At 41.6% G+C, this 15107-nt stretch overlaps 2 protein-coding genes across 7 annotated transcripts in view; one reads left to right on the forward strand and one right to left on the reverse strand.

Moving 5' to 3' along the window:
• Window positions 1–15107, reverse strand: part of NBEA (neurobeachin) — a 662109-nt gene that overhangs the window by 185446 nt on the left and 461556 nt on the right. For all 6 annotated transcript variants that reach the window (XM_048215508.2, XM_048215507.2, XM_048215504.2 and 3 more), the window contains one exon: window positions 7251–7387. In XM_048215508.2, the coding sequence (XP_048071465.2) occupies window positions 7251–7387 (137 nt within the window). The remainder of the gene's footprint in view (window positions 1–7250; window positions 7388–15107) is intronic.
• On the forward strand, window positions 3105–5680 carry MAB21L1 (mab-21 like 1). The gene has a single exon (XM_026493125.4). The coding sequence runs from the start codon at window positions 3596–3598 to the stop codon at window positions 4673–4675; it is 1080 nt and encodes a 359-aa protein (XP_026348910.1). The 5' UTR covers window positions 3105–3595; the 3' UTR covers window positions 4676–5680.

A 15107-nucleotide genomic window follows, 5' to 3' on the forward strand; every position in this document is an offset into this window, starting at 1 on the left:
GTCAAAGGGTGTTTCAAAAAAATTACTATAAAATAAGTTACTCCCACAAACCTATCTCCAAAGCCTAGATTAAAAGTGGCCGAATTACATAAAAATATGCTATCTATTTTAAATTCCTTTCCGTAGGTCATTTCAATAAAAAAAAATTAAGGGACAGAAAAACATACTCCTCGAATAGTTTAATTTGCCCTTCAACAATGAGAGGTGTCTAGGATCCCTGAAAGGATTCAGCTACAGAAGGCAGTTCATTTCACGTGTTCAGTGTAATAGAAAATCACTGTGTTGCAGCAACAAGCAGTACTTGCGCTTGAGTATTATTCTAGGGCGCCCAGTTCACCTACAGTGATAACAGCGGGCGGGTGAGTCCTGTGTTATGTAAATCACTGTCAGCCCCCAGCGTGAAGGGTGCTGTTGGAAGCAGCTCAGAAAACACAGTCCTGGCGTCCTTGAAGCAGAATGACTTCACTTCCCTGGAACATTCTAGGACTAACGAGTTTCTTAGTCTTTTTCTCACCACCCATTTTTCTTCTTCAAAGTGCAAATCGTTAGTGAAAAGGCCCTGGTTACACCAATTAGTTTGCGCAAAGTGCTTCGGTGTTTAGCTTCGCTTTAACCCAATTAAGCCGCACAGTGAGCCCCGAAGATGCGCCACCTGCGCGCCTGGCTCCTGCGAGGCCGGCCCGGCGCCCCTCGCGTCCTTCGCCTTAGACCCATCCGGACCGCCGCCCCACGGTGCCCACCAAACGGCTCCGGGGCCTCCGCGTCCCACGCTGCACGTCCTCGGCAATCGGGGACACTTGCAGGTGACCCAAGAAATCGAGGGACGAGATCCTGGCCGAGCAACTCTGCTCTGAACCCAGGGGAGAGCGCGCTGGGCACAGGGGCCCGCGGCCAACGGGGAGAAAGCGCGGGGCTCGGCTGCGACCTCACGTGGGCCCGGGTGGCGGTCGGGGCTGAGGGGCGCGCGGGCAGGGACCATGGCCTGGAGCAGAAGTGGAGAATCCGAGGACACCAGGTAAGGTTTACAATAACGGGCACACAGGAAAACACACACACACACACACACACCAACAAAAAACACAACACACACACACACACACACACACACACACACACACACACACACACACCCCATGGAACAGAGAGAGGAAAGAAGGATGGCTCGGGAGTGCTGAGCAGCGGGAGAGAGGGGACCTGCGCTGGGTGAGGGCCAGACGTGGCTTTTTCCCCTGAGACTAAGGCACATCTTCCCCCTCCTGGCCCAGTGTTCACCGGTTCTGATTTGCCTCCTCTTCTTCCTCTTCCAACTGCCAAAAGGTAGCAGTGCATTCACCCGAAAAGCCTGCAAAGTGGGGAGGGGCTGTTCCGGTGTTCCCAATCCCTGCTCCTAAGGGAACAGAAGGTTCCAGGGGAATATGGTAGATGGATGCCATGAGCCCCAAATCTAATGTACTATTTTAAGGTAAATCAGAATCTATCCCTCTTGGGGAAGGAGAAAGTAAATAATAGATGCCTTTGTGATGCTCTTACCTGCGCAAAAATAAATAAATAAGTAAGTAAGTAAATAAATAAATAAATAAATAAGCAAGCAAGCAAGGAAAAGCTGGAGTAAAAAGTGGGAGCCCTGAACAAGATCTTGTTGAAAGCGGCTCTGAAAGAAAGTGGCCACAGACCTGTTACCAGGAGTTATAGGATTTTGCTGGAAATATTGTTAATTTCAGAGAGATGGCATCTAAAATAAAGGTAGGCATTAAAAATATGCCTAGGTTTTAAAACTACTACATAATCCCTAAGAGGTATTTATTTCCTTTCCTGTACATTAAGGACATAATCGGTATCACCAGAAGGAAAAAAGAAAAACAAAACAAAAACCCAAACCAAAAACATGTTCTACATAAATCCATTCCCCCTCTCCTGTTTCAAGGCTCCAAAATGCAGAAATGTTGATTTCTTTCAAAGTTTTCCAAAATGAAATTTAAATTTAAAAACCCTGGATGACTGCAAATTAGTTTTCTTTTTAAAATCTTACCGATTTTTCCCTCAATCAAATCACATGAAATTGTATAACAATTAGAAGTCTACTGTCAGGTCACCACTAAGGACTCTTAAGAGAGGAGGTATAATTATACATTAATAAGCAAGCCAGAAACCCTAAACCTGAACATCTTCAGAACAGTTATCTGCCAGTAGGTCTCATCTCTATGATCTTGTCTTAATTTCCCGTATTAAAACACAGCTCACTATGAACTCACATTACAGTAATCTCTCAATCACAGAGATAAGTTATTTTTAAAATATTTCTACCAGTGCGAACAAAACTTACTGTCCTGATTATGTTGGACAAGTCTACCAATGTACAAAGAGGGTTGCAGTTGGGGAGAGGGGGAGTAATACTAAACATTTTTTAAACATCCTAACAAACTGGGGTAGACAACATCTAACAAAGCAATACTTTTCAGATTCCTTTCAACAACTGTAAAAAGGGGGGGGAAACCGGAGATAAAACACTGCATAATGTAAAAAAAAAAAAAAATTTAAAAACCCAACCAAAAACCCATTCTAACATATAGGAAAATCCCCCAAATTACACAGGCATCAGTCCATCTAAAGCCAACTTGCATATACATAAAAGAACAAACTCTCAACCTGCATTTAAAAAGACCTCAAGGATTCACAGACATTAATTATCTTACTCTAAATGCAAGTTACTGACTTTTGTTTTAGAAGACCCCATCTAGTTCACTAATTGATGGATGACCATTAATACACCTGTATTTGCATTTCCGCCATAAAAAGACAAGCAGGGTTTTCAACACGGAAGAGAACCACTTTGCCAAGTCTTTTCAAAACGTCAATATGCTTCAATTAATACCAAAGCTGAGAGATTCCTCTTGATTTCCAAAACTGTCTAGGTGGCCTGCGTGGTTTTCTGCCGGCAGCAGCCTCCTACCTTTAGTTTGTGTGCCTATATCCATGAGGGGGGATTAATTAGCCGGGTTGGAGCTGAAGGAGGCTGTCGTGACGAGCCCAGTGGCGATTGGCCGCCAGCCTGCCTGGCCCTGCCTTTATAATTTCCACACGAGTGCATCTGGGCTCTTAGACAAACCAACAGCAGCTTCTTCTGACATATACACACGCACACTCACCCCCGACACACTCAGCACACTTTTCCTCCATCTGATTAACAGTCCAGCATACACAATGATTACGGGAAAGCGTAAATAAATACGGAAAGGGTTGATTATTTTGACTACTGGAAGAGCTTGCTGGGTCTCAGCGCAACTTTTGTTTTCATTACTGAGAAGGTGATCTCTCCATGCGTTTCTCTCACACAAGGATTCTTTAAAAGAGGAAGAAAGACGGAGAGAGGGGGGAGAACAATCTTTCACTTTAAGACCGTCTGGGCTCAAAGATAAAAGGAAGGGGAAAGCAGCGGCTAGGAATCCACCGCTGCAACACATCGGAGAGCGTTTTGATACATTTCTGAGCGCGGCGGCCCGTTTCTCCACCGAAGTTGGCTCCAGCGCTAGCAGCCGCATTGGATCCCACAGCTTACTGCGAGACTCCGGTGTACAATCCGGATCTCTGCCCCAACATGATCGCGGCCCAGGCCAAGCTGGTATACCATCTGAATAAATACTACAATGAGAAATGCCAAGCCAGGAAAGCTGCCATTGCAAAAACTATCCGGGAAGTCTGCAAAGTAGTTTCCGACGTACTTAAAGAAGTGGAAGTGCAGGAGCCCCGGTTCATCAGCTCCCTCAACGAGATGGACAATCGCTACGAGGGCCTCGAGGTCATCTCCCCCACCGAATTTGAGGTGGTGCTTTACCTTAACCAAATGGGGGTGTTCAACTTTGTGGACGACGGCTCGCTGCCCGGCTGCGCGGTGCTGAAGTTGAGCGACGGGCGCAAGAGGAGCATGTCCCTCTGGGTGGAATTCATTACCGCCTCCGGCTACCTCTCGGCGCGCAAAATCCGGTCCAGGTTTCAGACGCTGGTGGCTCAAGCCGTAGACAAATGTAGCTACAGGGATGTGGTAAAGATGGTGGCAGACACCAGCGAAGTGAAACTGAGAATCCGAGATAGGTACGTGGTGCAGATCACCCCGGCTTTTAAATGTACCGGGATCTGGCCGAGGAGTGCTGCCCACTGGCCACTTCCCCACATCCCCTGGCCAGGACCCAACCGGGTGGCGGAGGTCAAAGCGGAAGGGTTCAATCTCTTGTCCAAGGAGTGCCACTCCCTGGCCGGCAAACAGAGCTCGGCCGAGAGCGACGCCTGGGTACTGCAGTTCGCGGAAGCAGAGAACAGACTGCAGATGGGGGGCTGCAGAAAGAAATGCCTCTCCATCCTCAAAACCTTACGGGATCGTCACCTTGAACTGCCGGGCCAGCCCCTGAACAATTACCACATGAAGACTTTGGTTTCCTACGAGTGTGAAAAGCATCCCCGGGAGTCAGACTGGGACGAGTCTTGCCTGGGTGATCGGCTTAACGGGATTTTGCTGCAACTTATCTCCTGCCTGCAGTGCCGGCGGTGTCCTCACTACTTCCTACCGAACTTAGATCTGTTTCAAGGCAAACCTCATTCGGCTCTGGAGAACGCTGCCAAACAAACGTGGCGGCTGGCAAGAGAGATCCTGACCAACCCGAAAAGTTTGGAAAAACTTTAGAGGACAATTTAATCACGAGCCGAAATGTGATTACTCTTCTCAAAGACCTGATTCAGTGTAAACTTCCTGTTGGATTCCTAATATTCCACTTGTCAGTGCAAACAATCTCTTCCTTAAAAAGGAATAACAATACAATGTTTAGGCATCATCTCACCCACCCCTCCAAGGGGAGAAAAAGAAGTAGGGAAAGCAGATGGAGAAAAACCCAAACCCACAAGTATTAGAAGACTTCTTTACAAAGGATTTCATATCTCCCTTGAAAAGTACACAAAAACACCCGGAAAACAACCCGGCTGTGATGCAAGACCCCAATGAACACTCTGCCTAACTATCAAAGGATTATAGCAATCCTGGTGATTTAGGTGCATCTGTCTGTGAGTAAACACGATTTGGATATGCCATCTGAAGGAAAGTGTAATGTATATTTTGATTTGTAACAAATATTGTGATCTCACATTGTCTTTGAAAGTGTGGATGTTGGTGTTTTGTGATTTGGTGAACAGAAGTTAAATTGCCATTTTGGAGACTTCCAGACATTTTCCACTAACAAAGATACCATTTAAAGGTAGATTTCCTCCCGGTACTTTTATCTGTCTTTGAAAGTGTCTGAACTTTAATTTAAAGTTTACATTTTGTTTCAAATATAATGCTTGTTCTATTTCTAACATTCCATAAATATACTTGAAATGTTATTTAAATATATTCAAAGAAATTTGAATTCAGCTTATATAATAACGCTTGAATATCTGAATTATATATTTGAAAAATGCACTTGAAATACACTGGATAACTACTTTTGTGATTTAGATTTTAATTTCTGTTGCTGGTTTTTATTTAATTAGAAGCTAATAAATGAAGTAAAATAAACGTTGTTGTGTCTCACTTTAAATTGTTTTTCTATCGAAAGATGTAATGCTCCATTTTGAAAACTGAACCCACTTGAGTGTTTTAAACATTTCGAGGAGTACGCTAATGAAATAATTAAAAATAAAACCTTAAAATCCTGGAGAAAACTCTTTGTACAGCTACAGAAGATAATGATTTACTTATAAGACTATTTCTTTCTACAACAGACACATTTAAATCTCCCCTTGAAAGCTTGCTTTTCCGGATTAGCATTTCTGTAGCTTTTTTGATAATATAAGGAAAAATATGTCATGACGGTACAGACTGCTGAGTTAAAAATTAGACTAACTCAGAGAAAGTGAACTTAAAGTCATAATGAAAGTTTCAAAATTTGTATAGCTATGCTAATAAAATAAAGATTATTTCTGACCATTTTATGTCAAATCTTATTTTATGCAGTAAGTGTTCCATTAGCTGAATAAGTTAATCAGAAATCCAACATTTCTTTTCACTTCACAGGGCAAGCTAGTGATAAAAGCATAACGACAAACTTTGAATTATTTAAAAATCAAATACACTACATTCAAACTCATTTTAAACATTCCATCCTTTGGGAGCTGTACGTACAAGAAGTCTATGACTGTCCTTTCAAGTATTTTAATAGTCAACAAGTGCTGAGAGCGCTAATCCCCTACAGGCCTTAAGATAGGTTAATTCAGGCGGGGATGGATTTTAGAAATTTCAGTTCCTCTTCTACAAATAGCGTTTTATAATTCTCTATCTCTCTATAAAAGCTACATATAAATAATAAAGTTCTGGATCCGTGGGTGCATTTGTCTGGCGATTTTAGAATAATTGCTTCTGATAAATATGGCAAAGGAAGCTCTTTATAAACTGATGCTTGAATATCTAGCATGACACTTGAATTCTTGACCTCAGGAAGAAAGTTTACAAACTGCACAGGAACATGAAAGTTAAAACAACAATCAAATTGGTTTCAATAGAAAGTGCGGAGGCGTAGAGCTGTTCTAATATCAGGTTTTAAAATCTACACAATAAGATATAATAAACAAATAAATATTTATGTATTTCAAAGTGTCCAAATAGGTATTTTTTGGCATTACACCCACAGAAGAACACAAACTTTAAACCTCTGATCGTTAGTATATACTACCTATATACATTTTAAATCAATGCTTCTCAGAGAATCAGTTTCTCTTACTCTTAAATTCACATGTAAAACTCATTCTTATTTCAGGAGATGAAAAATGGACACAAAAATGGAGATGAATTTATATCTAAACGCTTCCCCCCTCCCCAGTTTCCTGACAACCTTTCAATGAATAATAATTCACATTGCAAATTACACTTTTGGAAATTAAAAGTCATCTGAAGATATTTCAGAAGACCCCTCTTGGTCTTCCAAGACCAAGATGCTGTACCCATGGGACTTTGGAACAATTGGCTTATCCAACGAAATTTACCCAAGTGCACACAAAGGCACTCATGGCGAGACTGTAATGTGCCTGCTCTGGTAACACAGGATTTAAAATCATTAATATATTCTTCAATCCCATAAAATAGAGCATGTGTTATTTCATTCATTTTACTTCCTCTAACAAAATGGAAATGTGCTCCCCTCCCCCCCTGTCATTTAAAACCAAGCAAAATCGAAAACCACTTCCTGCCACAAAGCCACTAGTACTGTACACGAATCACTCTAACTCACTTTGGTGTCGATCTTCTTGAAGGCAGGATCATCCTCATCTACCTCGAAGTAGATCTCTGTCGTGGTGATGGAGAGAGTCCCCTTGGCCACCACCACAGGAGCGATGAGCTGGGCTGGGGTACTGAGAACCACTGGGCCTGAAAGACAAGGGCACCGGAGTTAGACTCAGTCCCTGTGGCCCTCTCCCGCTCCCTCCTCCCCAAAGGGTGCCGCGGGGTCTTTATTTTTTAAGATGCGCTAAGAAAATGGTGCCTGTGTAATGCATGTGAGATAAGGTCTGCTTAGCTCTTGCACATTATCTTACAACAAGAGTAGAGATAAATAATTCTATAAAACCCCAAAAGGTCAGGATACCGAATTAAGTGACCCTTTGCAAGCCAGTTTGTAACCTCCGCCTAGAAATCCTACAAATGCCCCGATTCTCCATTGAGCGCCACCGGCTTTCCGGAGACACCGTAGGCAGTCAGCACTGCCCCCAAAGACCAGCCATCGTGTAAAGCCGTTCCACTCGGCAGCAGCGTTCCCCAAGGATGGGCGGGAGGATGTGAAGGGGTATAGGATCTAAATATATAAATTCCACTGTGCTAACCGGTTTGCATCTTGCAGGAAGATTAATATCGGCGTCCTAAGGCGCGCCACATCCACATACACGCACACGAGGATATTAAATACATTTCTTACGTAGAAAAGAACAAAAATCGTAGCAGTGATCTTCTCACCGACAATCAGTCAAAAGTGATGAAATTGTAAGACGCTTGAACAAGATTCTCAGAAAAGCGTCCGAAAAGTACTATCTCTCAACTTTTGAAACTAGAGAAACTAATCTCCAGTAAAAGAGATTTTTAGAAAGTGTGCCTACTGGGGTGCTTACTTCGCATTCCCTCAATCTGAGTTAATGTTGAAAATTACGTATTGGAATATAAATTCAAAGGGGATTACTTAACTGCCCCTTTAAGATTCCCCGAAAGGGGAAGCATTCTTTGCTATCCTGTACTTTTAAAATACAGACAAGGAAATCAGAAATTATTCTTTTTTCTCTTCTCTCCTTCCTTCCTTTCTCTTTCTTTCTTTCTTTTCCCTATTTCCTCTTTTTTCTTTTTTTGGTAGCAAGGGCGCATTATATTCCCTTCCATCCCCCCCCCCCCCCGCCGTGAAATGCATATAGTCAAATGAGTCACAATAACAGCAGGATAAAGGCAATAAAAAGGCAGGTCCCCTGCGGCCGCTCAGGCTCGGGCCCCTCGGCGGCGGCTCCTCGCGGTGAGACCGCCTTGTACCGCCACCGCCAAGGCCACTGTTAGCAGGCCTGACCCGGCCGGGCGCAGGGACTGTAGAGAAGTTCACGTTTCGAGGGAGAAGCACACACCAAATCCGCGACCGTCCTGCACAAAGCCGGGCCGTTTCTGCTGCGGGAGGCACACAGAGGAATCGGCCGGCTTCTGTCGCGTATAACGGGGTGGACAGGAAGCAAACTGTCAGTGTCAGCCTTCACCCCCGATCGTGACCGCCTGGCTCAGACTAACGCGAAGCCCTTTCTTTTAGTTTACTGCTTTCTGTCCCCCAGGAGCCCGCACTGGGGGGCTCGGGCCCGGGGCGCGCAGCCTCCCGGCCTGGGTTTCCGCCGCGGAGCCGAGCGGAGTCGGGGTCCATCTCGGCTACACAAGGTTTTTCTTTCCAAAGGGCGAGGCGGCGGTCGATCTGAAGCGCCACTTTAAAGGCTCATCAATCTTAATCTAGGTTGCTCAAGTAATTATGCCCGAATCTCTTGTACGATTACAAGTGGATTTGGGTTTCTATTCCCCAGGCCCTCCTTTGTGTTTATTGGAGGGTCTGTGCGCGCGCTCCGCGGCGCCTCCTGCCTCCCGCGCCCTCCTCGGAATCCCCCAACGCTCGGGCCGGTTCGAACCGCTCCCTTAACCCTTCAGCCACCAGGACGCTCCTTCGGATGCCACGTTTCATATTTCCCTTTTGGAGAAATCCAGAAAGTTTACTCTTGATTGGGGCGAGGTGGGAAAGAAGGTCCCGTACTGACATCGAAAACAGTGTCTTCTTATACGTCGTCGGGCCTTGCTAAAACCCCAGAAAAGCCGTCATTCTTTCTATACACAGGCGGCTAGTGATTTCTGGTTTAACAGAGGTTTCTGGCATTTAGAGACGTAGAATGGTCACAAACATTTAAAATGGCGAACTATTCCTTTCTCTTAAAAAGTAATTTAACATATCCAAACAATTAAATTGGGGTGACATAAAAAAAATCACTAAACACATTATCAAAACCATACACACTGATTTACTGAAATATATGACGAATTTTTAAGGACACATTTCCGTGAACTTTGAACGGGGAACACATTCTCTCTCCTTAATTCTCTGCGTTTCTGAAACGAGGCTGCGCTCCTTTCTGCTTTTGCTCCAATTCATTCTATTGAATTGAGATTTTCTGGGGGCTTATAAAAGGACTTCGAACTGGTCCTTCTTCAAGAAAGACGCGTCATGAAATATCCACCCTTCAGACTGTGTCATTTTTACCCCTGTCCTTTGGAAATCTCCAATTACAACTTCCAATTCCATAGCATGTTTAAGGAGCGCTGAGTCTTTTTGTTGTATCCTTCAGGGAGCAAACCAGCCGCAGAGAGAATACAGAGTTAATCCACTGCGGCAATAGAGAGAGGGGATTATGTTTTAATCCCTTTTGGGGGAGCCTCTGGATTTTAGGGATCTGATATTAAAATGTTTACATAAGGCACCATCACAAACCATGGAAGATCTGGTTATTTGAAAGCCTGGGATCCCTGTCCAAATAAAAATAGTTTCAAAAAGGCAGCGTCTCTGGATGCCAGAGAGATGGCAATCTAGCAGATTCTGTTCTAGAAGATAACTGGGTACAAATTTAACCTCCTAACTTTGTTTGGTGTAGGGAGTTCAGGACGGAATGCAGATATATCCATTCCAATCACTACCAGAGCAATAAAAGGGTACGTTATCATAATGTTCTCACTCACACATTGAAGTAAAGTGATGGCTCTTAAAGTGCAGTTAAACAAATGGGTGGGACCAAACCTCCTCCCCTGTGTTGATGCATACAATACAGCGGTTTAAAATTCCACCATGCAAAGTGGTAACTAAAGGAACAGTGTTATTTACTTCTAGCACTGGCAACATAATGTTTAAGAAATATTGATCCATTACTATTTTTGAAAGGATAGGGATATTACTTGACATTAATTTAAATGCTAATTTAAAATCTGAACTAGAACAAAGATCACCCAAGCATAAGGAAAAGAATCTTCAAATGAATGAACTTCTCTTTAGAATCACAGCATCTTTAATCAGTTGAGACGGTAAACCTAGAGTCGAAAGTACATATGTTTCATATTTGAAAAGGGAACTATTCATCAAATATACTTTAAAAGTAGAATGTTAAAAAAATACTTGTGGGTTTGGATGATTCTACTGAAAACAAAATTCCAAGTCTGGATATCTCACTAATACATCAACTTTTTAATAGAGCTTTACAGTTTACAAGGTTCTTTTACATCATTTTTACTTAACTACTAGTTCAATATTCACAGTTTTGGGGGCTATGGATGTGTCAATACTCTCCTGTCAAAGACCACCAGGAACACATCCATAGTTGAAGAGGTTGGGTTTACTGCCCATTGTAGTGAGGGACACAGGGGCAACCTAGTAAGAGTATGGAACAGGACTTTTGCAGGATCTGGGCTTTGGTTAAGTGATTCTGGGAAGGGTTCAAGGAGCACGGCTTTGTTCTGGATTGGGCTCTGTCAGGAAACAGGGATAATTCTGTGATTATGGGTCTTAATAAATCTTATTTAGAGGAAGGGAGGACTAGATCTAGGCTAATGCCGTAGTTAGCCTAGAAGTGGTTGTCCCTCATATTAAACAGGAGATGGGGGGATGTTTGGTATTCAGGTGGTCTGCAGAGTGACCGTGCTTTTTGTCTATGCTTCCACTAAATTATAAAGTTGTTTTTTTGCCTCACGTCATCATCATCATGAGACCTTGTCTGATCCTGGTGTTCTGGGAGGTTGTTTATAACCAACAGGAGAACTCACAGCCGAGCTGTGAGCTCCAGGCTAGCTCCTTATAAAGCTTCCTTATAAAGGTCAGGCTAGTTTCCAGAGGTCAAGGACTGCTTTTGTTTTTCTTACATACAGAAATTAGTCATTTTTTAGGGGTGTCAATAACATTCTAGGTATTAACAGGCAATTATGGCAATTAGCTTTTCAAACAAGGCTAAGATTCTTTATGAGTTTCAATATAAAGTACAACAAAGAGTATATAGGGACAAAGAGTTGAAGTTAAATTAAAACTGGCATCGTTACAACTATTTGATGAATTTCAATTGGCCAAAACTATTTAGTGTACATGAAGTTACAATGTATTTTAGAATCACTTGAATACTTTCTAAACTTAATATTAATAAAAGTTTTATTAACTATATAGATTTTCTCGGACCTCAATTCCTTCAAAACCACATGCTCAATTTGCTTTAGGAACACTTAAAAGACAATTATTTGGGAATAATAAACATTGATTAATCTTTATGAATTTTTAAATTTAAAATCCTGACATTATTTAAAAGAAATAGAACTAATCTGAAATCCTTTGTGTTTAGTGCAAAAGGCTATCATTCAAAAACATTTTTAAACAAAAATATAGTAAAGAAATAATTCTTACAATTATTTCTATACTGTGATTCAATCTGTAGGAAAATAACTCCTAGCATGAGTGACTGAACACATGTAAAATATGTACCTGCTTCTATTATTTTTAAGTACGGTAATATAATTTAAAGAAAACATTTCTCAGGGCACCTAGGTGGCTCAGTTGGTTAAGTGTCTGCCTTTGCCTCAGGTCATGATACTGGGGTCCAGGAGCCCTGTGTCTGGCTCCTGCCCTGCGTAGCAGGGCTTCTGCTTCTCCCTCTCCCCCTGACCCTCCCCCCTGCTTGTGCTCTTGTTCCTGCTACTGCTTTCTCTCTCTCAAATGAATAAATAAAAAATCTTAAAAAATAAATTATTTCTCCCATAGAATTAAAAGAATAACATGCTTTACTCTCAAAACAACTTTCTCAAAAGAAACTAACGAAGAATATGAGAAAATTGGAACTTTGTTTTGAAATCCTAGGAAAGCTTTAGGCATGAAGAAAATGGACGTGTTTGTGTGTGTGCCTGGGGGAGAGAGAGTTGGGGGAATGCTGCAGAAGATCTGAGATTTCTACTATCCAGGATAGTTCCCTAGATTTCAGGCATTTGAAATGCCCCAAGAAAAAAGAAAGTATAGTAACAAAATCTCTAGACAATGACTCTTTTCTTTATGTATAGAGAATATTGATCGTGATCCAAATATATTACCAGAATAATAGTCCTTTGAGGTTTTCAAAAGCTTCTTGCATGAAAGTAGTTTATGATTGAGTTTATGTTATGCTTATGCTTGAGTCAAAAAATATGATGTAGGGGCGCCTGGGTGGCACAGCGGTTAAGCGTCTGCCTTCGGCTCAGGGCGTGATCCCGGCGTTATGGGATTGAGCCCCACATCGGGCTCTTCTGCTATGAGCCTGCTTCTTCCTCTCCCACTCCCCCTGCTTGTGTTCCCTCTCTCGCTGGCTGTCTCTATCTCTGTCGAATAAATAAATTAAATCTTTAAAAAAAATATGATGTAAACAACTAATAGAATACATAGCTCAAGAATTATGAATTTAACTTCCAACATTATTCCCTCCTCCCTCACACACACACACACACACACACACACACACATGCACACACACACTATCCATTACAAACCCTGATTTTTTAAAATAAATTTTTATTTACTTATTTGTCAGAGAGAGAGAGAGAGGGAGGGAGCATGTGCGCACAAGCAAGGGTACCAGCAGGCAGAGAGAGAAGCAGGCTCCTGGCTGAGCAAGGAACCTGATGTGTGACTCAATCCCAGGACCCTGGGATCATGACCTCAGCCCAAGGCAGATGACTAACCGACTGAGCCACCCAGGCGTCCCTACAAACCCAAATTTTATTCAAAGCTCACTGTGCCGAAGAAGTGGCTTCGTTATGCTCTTTGGGGACTTCTTGAACATAATCTATCTTTAGTTTGAGATGGACAATAACCAATCATCCCCATAGTGCACTGGTTTCCTTAGATTATTATTGTACAAAATGAGACAGGTGTTTAAGAACCACATCATTGTTTTCAGATCTGAGTAAACCTAACTCACGTAAAACTTAACATAGTCTGAAACAGAAACAGAAAGAGTGGAGTCCTCGATATAAGGGTATTTTAACAAAATATCTGTTCATCATGGTGGAACACTTATTTTTGCACTAATATTATGTAACATCTCATTTAATGTGTTTATAATAAATAATTTTTTAAAGTGCCAAGAGACAATCTGAGAGGGTCTAATTTTAATTTATCATTTAGGGTTTCCAATTTATTTGTAGAACAGATAATCTTATGTTAAAAATAAATCAACAAAAACTAGTGCATTTTCCATGAAGGCAATGAATGATTTTATAGGGAAAAAAGCTTATAAAGCATATATAATCCAAGTAAAATATAACTGAGTTTTTTTAGCACAAAAATATACTAAAAAACAGTGATAGTTTAAATGTCCATTATGATAATTTGTTCTGCCTTTTGATTCAATAGGTGATCCAGATGAGATTTGTGTTTCTAGTTATATCACATTTAGTCCAACATATGGAGTACATTTTTCACTTTCTGGAAGGGTAGTGACTCTTTTATGGCACTAGGATATCATTTAATGATTGAGAAGAGTAAATTCCTACTGGACTAGATGAGTGAATAAACCAGAGGAGAGGATTTAAATCTACTGGACTAGGGGGTACGCTCTGTACCCCCTTGGTCGGAGTAAGTGCCTTGCCTTCATGTTCCCATAGTTTCCTGGGCGCATCTTCATTGCAGCCTTATGATATATTAAATATATGTGTTTAGAAGTCTATTTCTCTCATTTGGCATAAGTTAGTTGCAGAAAGGGGCGTTATCTTCTTGCCTAACACAGTACTTGTCACAGAGTATGCAATCTATCTTTATGGAATTGCAAACAGAAAAAGATAGACACCACTGTTACATTCGTACGTTATAGCAAACAGGCCACTTACATGAACAGATCACATCCTTTCTATTTGTCTGGAATTGATTTCAAATTGTTCTTTAAAAATATGAAAGACACTGCATTTTGGAGAAAACATAAATAAAAGATGCTGAAAACCAACAAGAGTTATAATGTAATTGGTCATTCTAGCTAGGTCCCATGCATACCATTATTTTTTAAATGGCATAATTTTATAACTGCCATATTGTTCCTACTAAGTTGTTCCCTCCTTATAAATTAAATGCTTAGAGAGACACATTTGACTCAGCATTCATTCATTCATTCATATAGTCAACAAAAATTATTCACTGTTTTTGGTACTAAGAAAGCATACAGTAAAGTATGTGACATGAATTTTATTCAAGAGCTTATCGTACATAGTAAAGAAAAGAAATATTTAGGAATGATTAGGACATAACGGAGGAAGGGTAGCAAAGGATAGTTAAAGCACTTTACATGGAATTGATCTCACTTGTTCCTCATAACAACAAACCTATAAGAAAGGGACTGCTATTGTGTCCATTTTACAAATAGAAAATGAGACTAAGTGGTGAAGTAATTTAGGGAAGGTCACGGCAGAGACAAGATTCAGACCTGGTTATCTGACCTCAAAGTCAGGGCACTTAGCTGTTATGTATACTGTCTCCCAACAAGAGAGGGCCAGAAAAATATTCCATAGACATTCACTGAACTGCGATGATTTCCACCCAGCCTTT

This window comes from Ursus arctos, unplaced genomic scaffold (genome assembly GCF_023065955.2).
Source record: "Ursus arctos isolate Adak ecotype North America unplaced genomic scaffold, UrsArc2.0 scaffold_10, whole genome shotgun sequence".
NCBI classification, from domain to species: Eukaryota; Metazoa; Chordata; class Mammalia; order Carnivora; family Ursidae; genus Ursus; species Ursus arctos.

What these genes read in the sequence shown, in the direction of transcription:
- MAB21L1 (XM_026493125.4), top strand. Translation starts at nt 3,596, where the DNA reads ATGATCGCGGCCCAGGCCAAGCTGGTATACCATCTGAATAAATACTAC.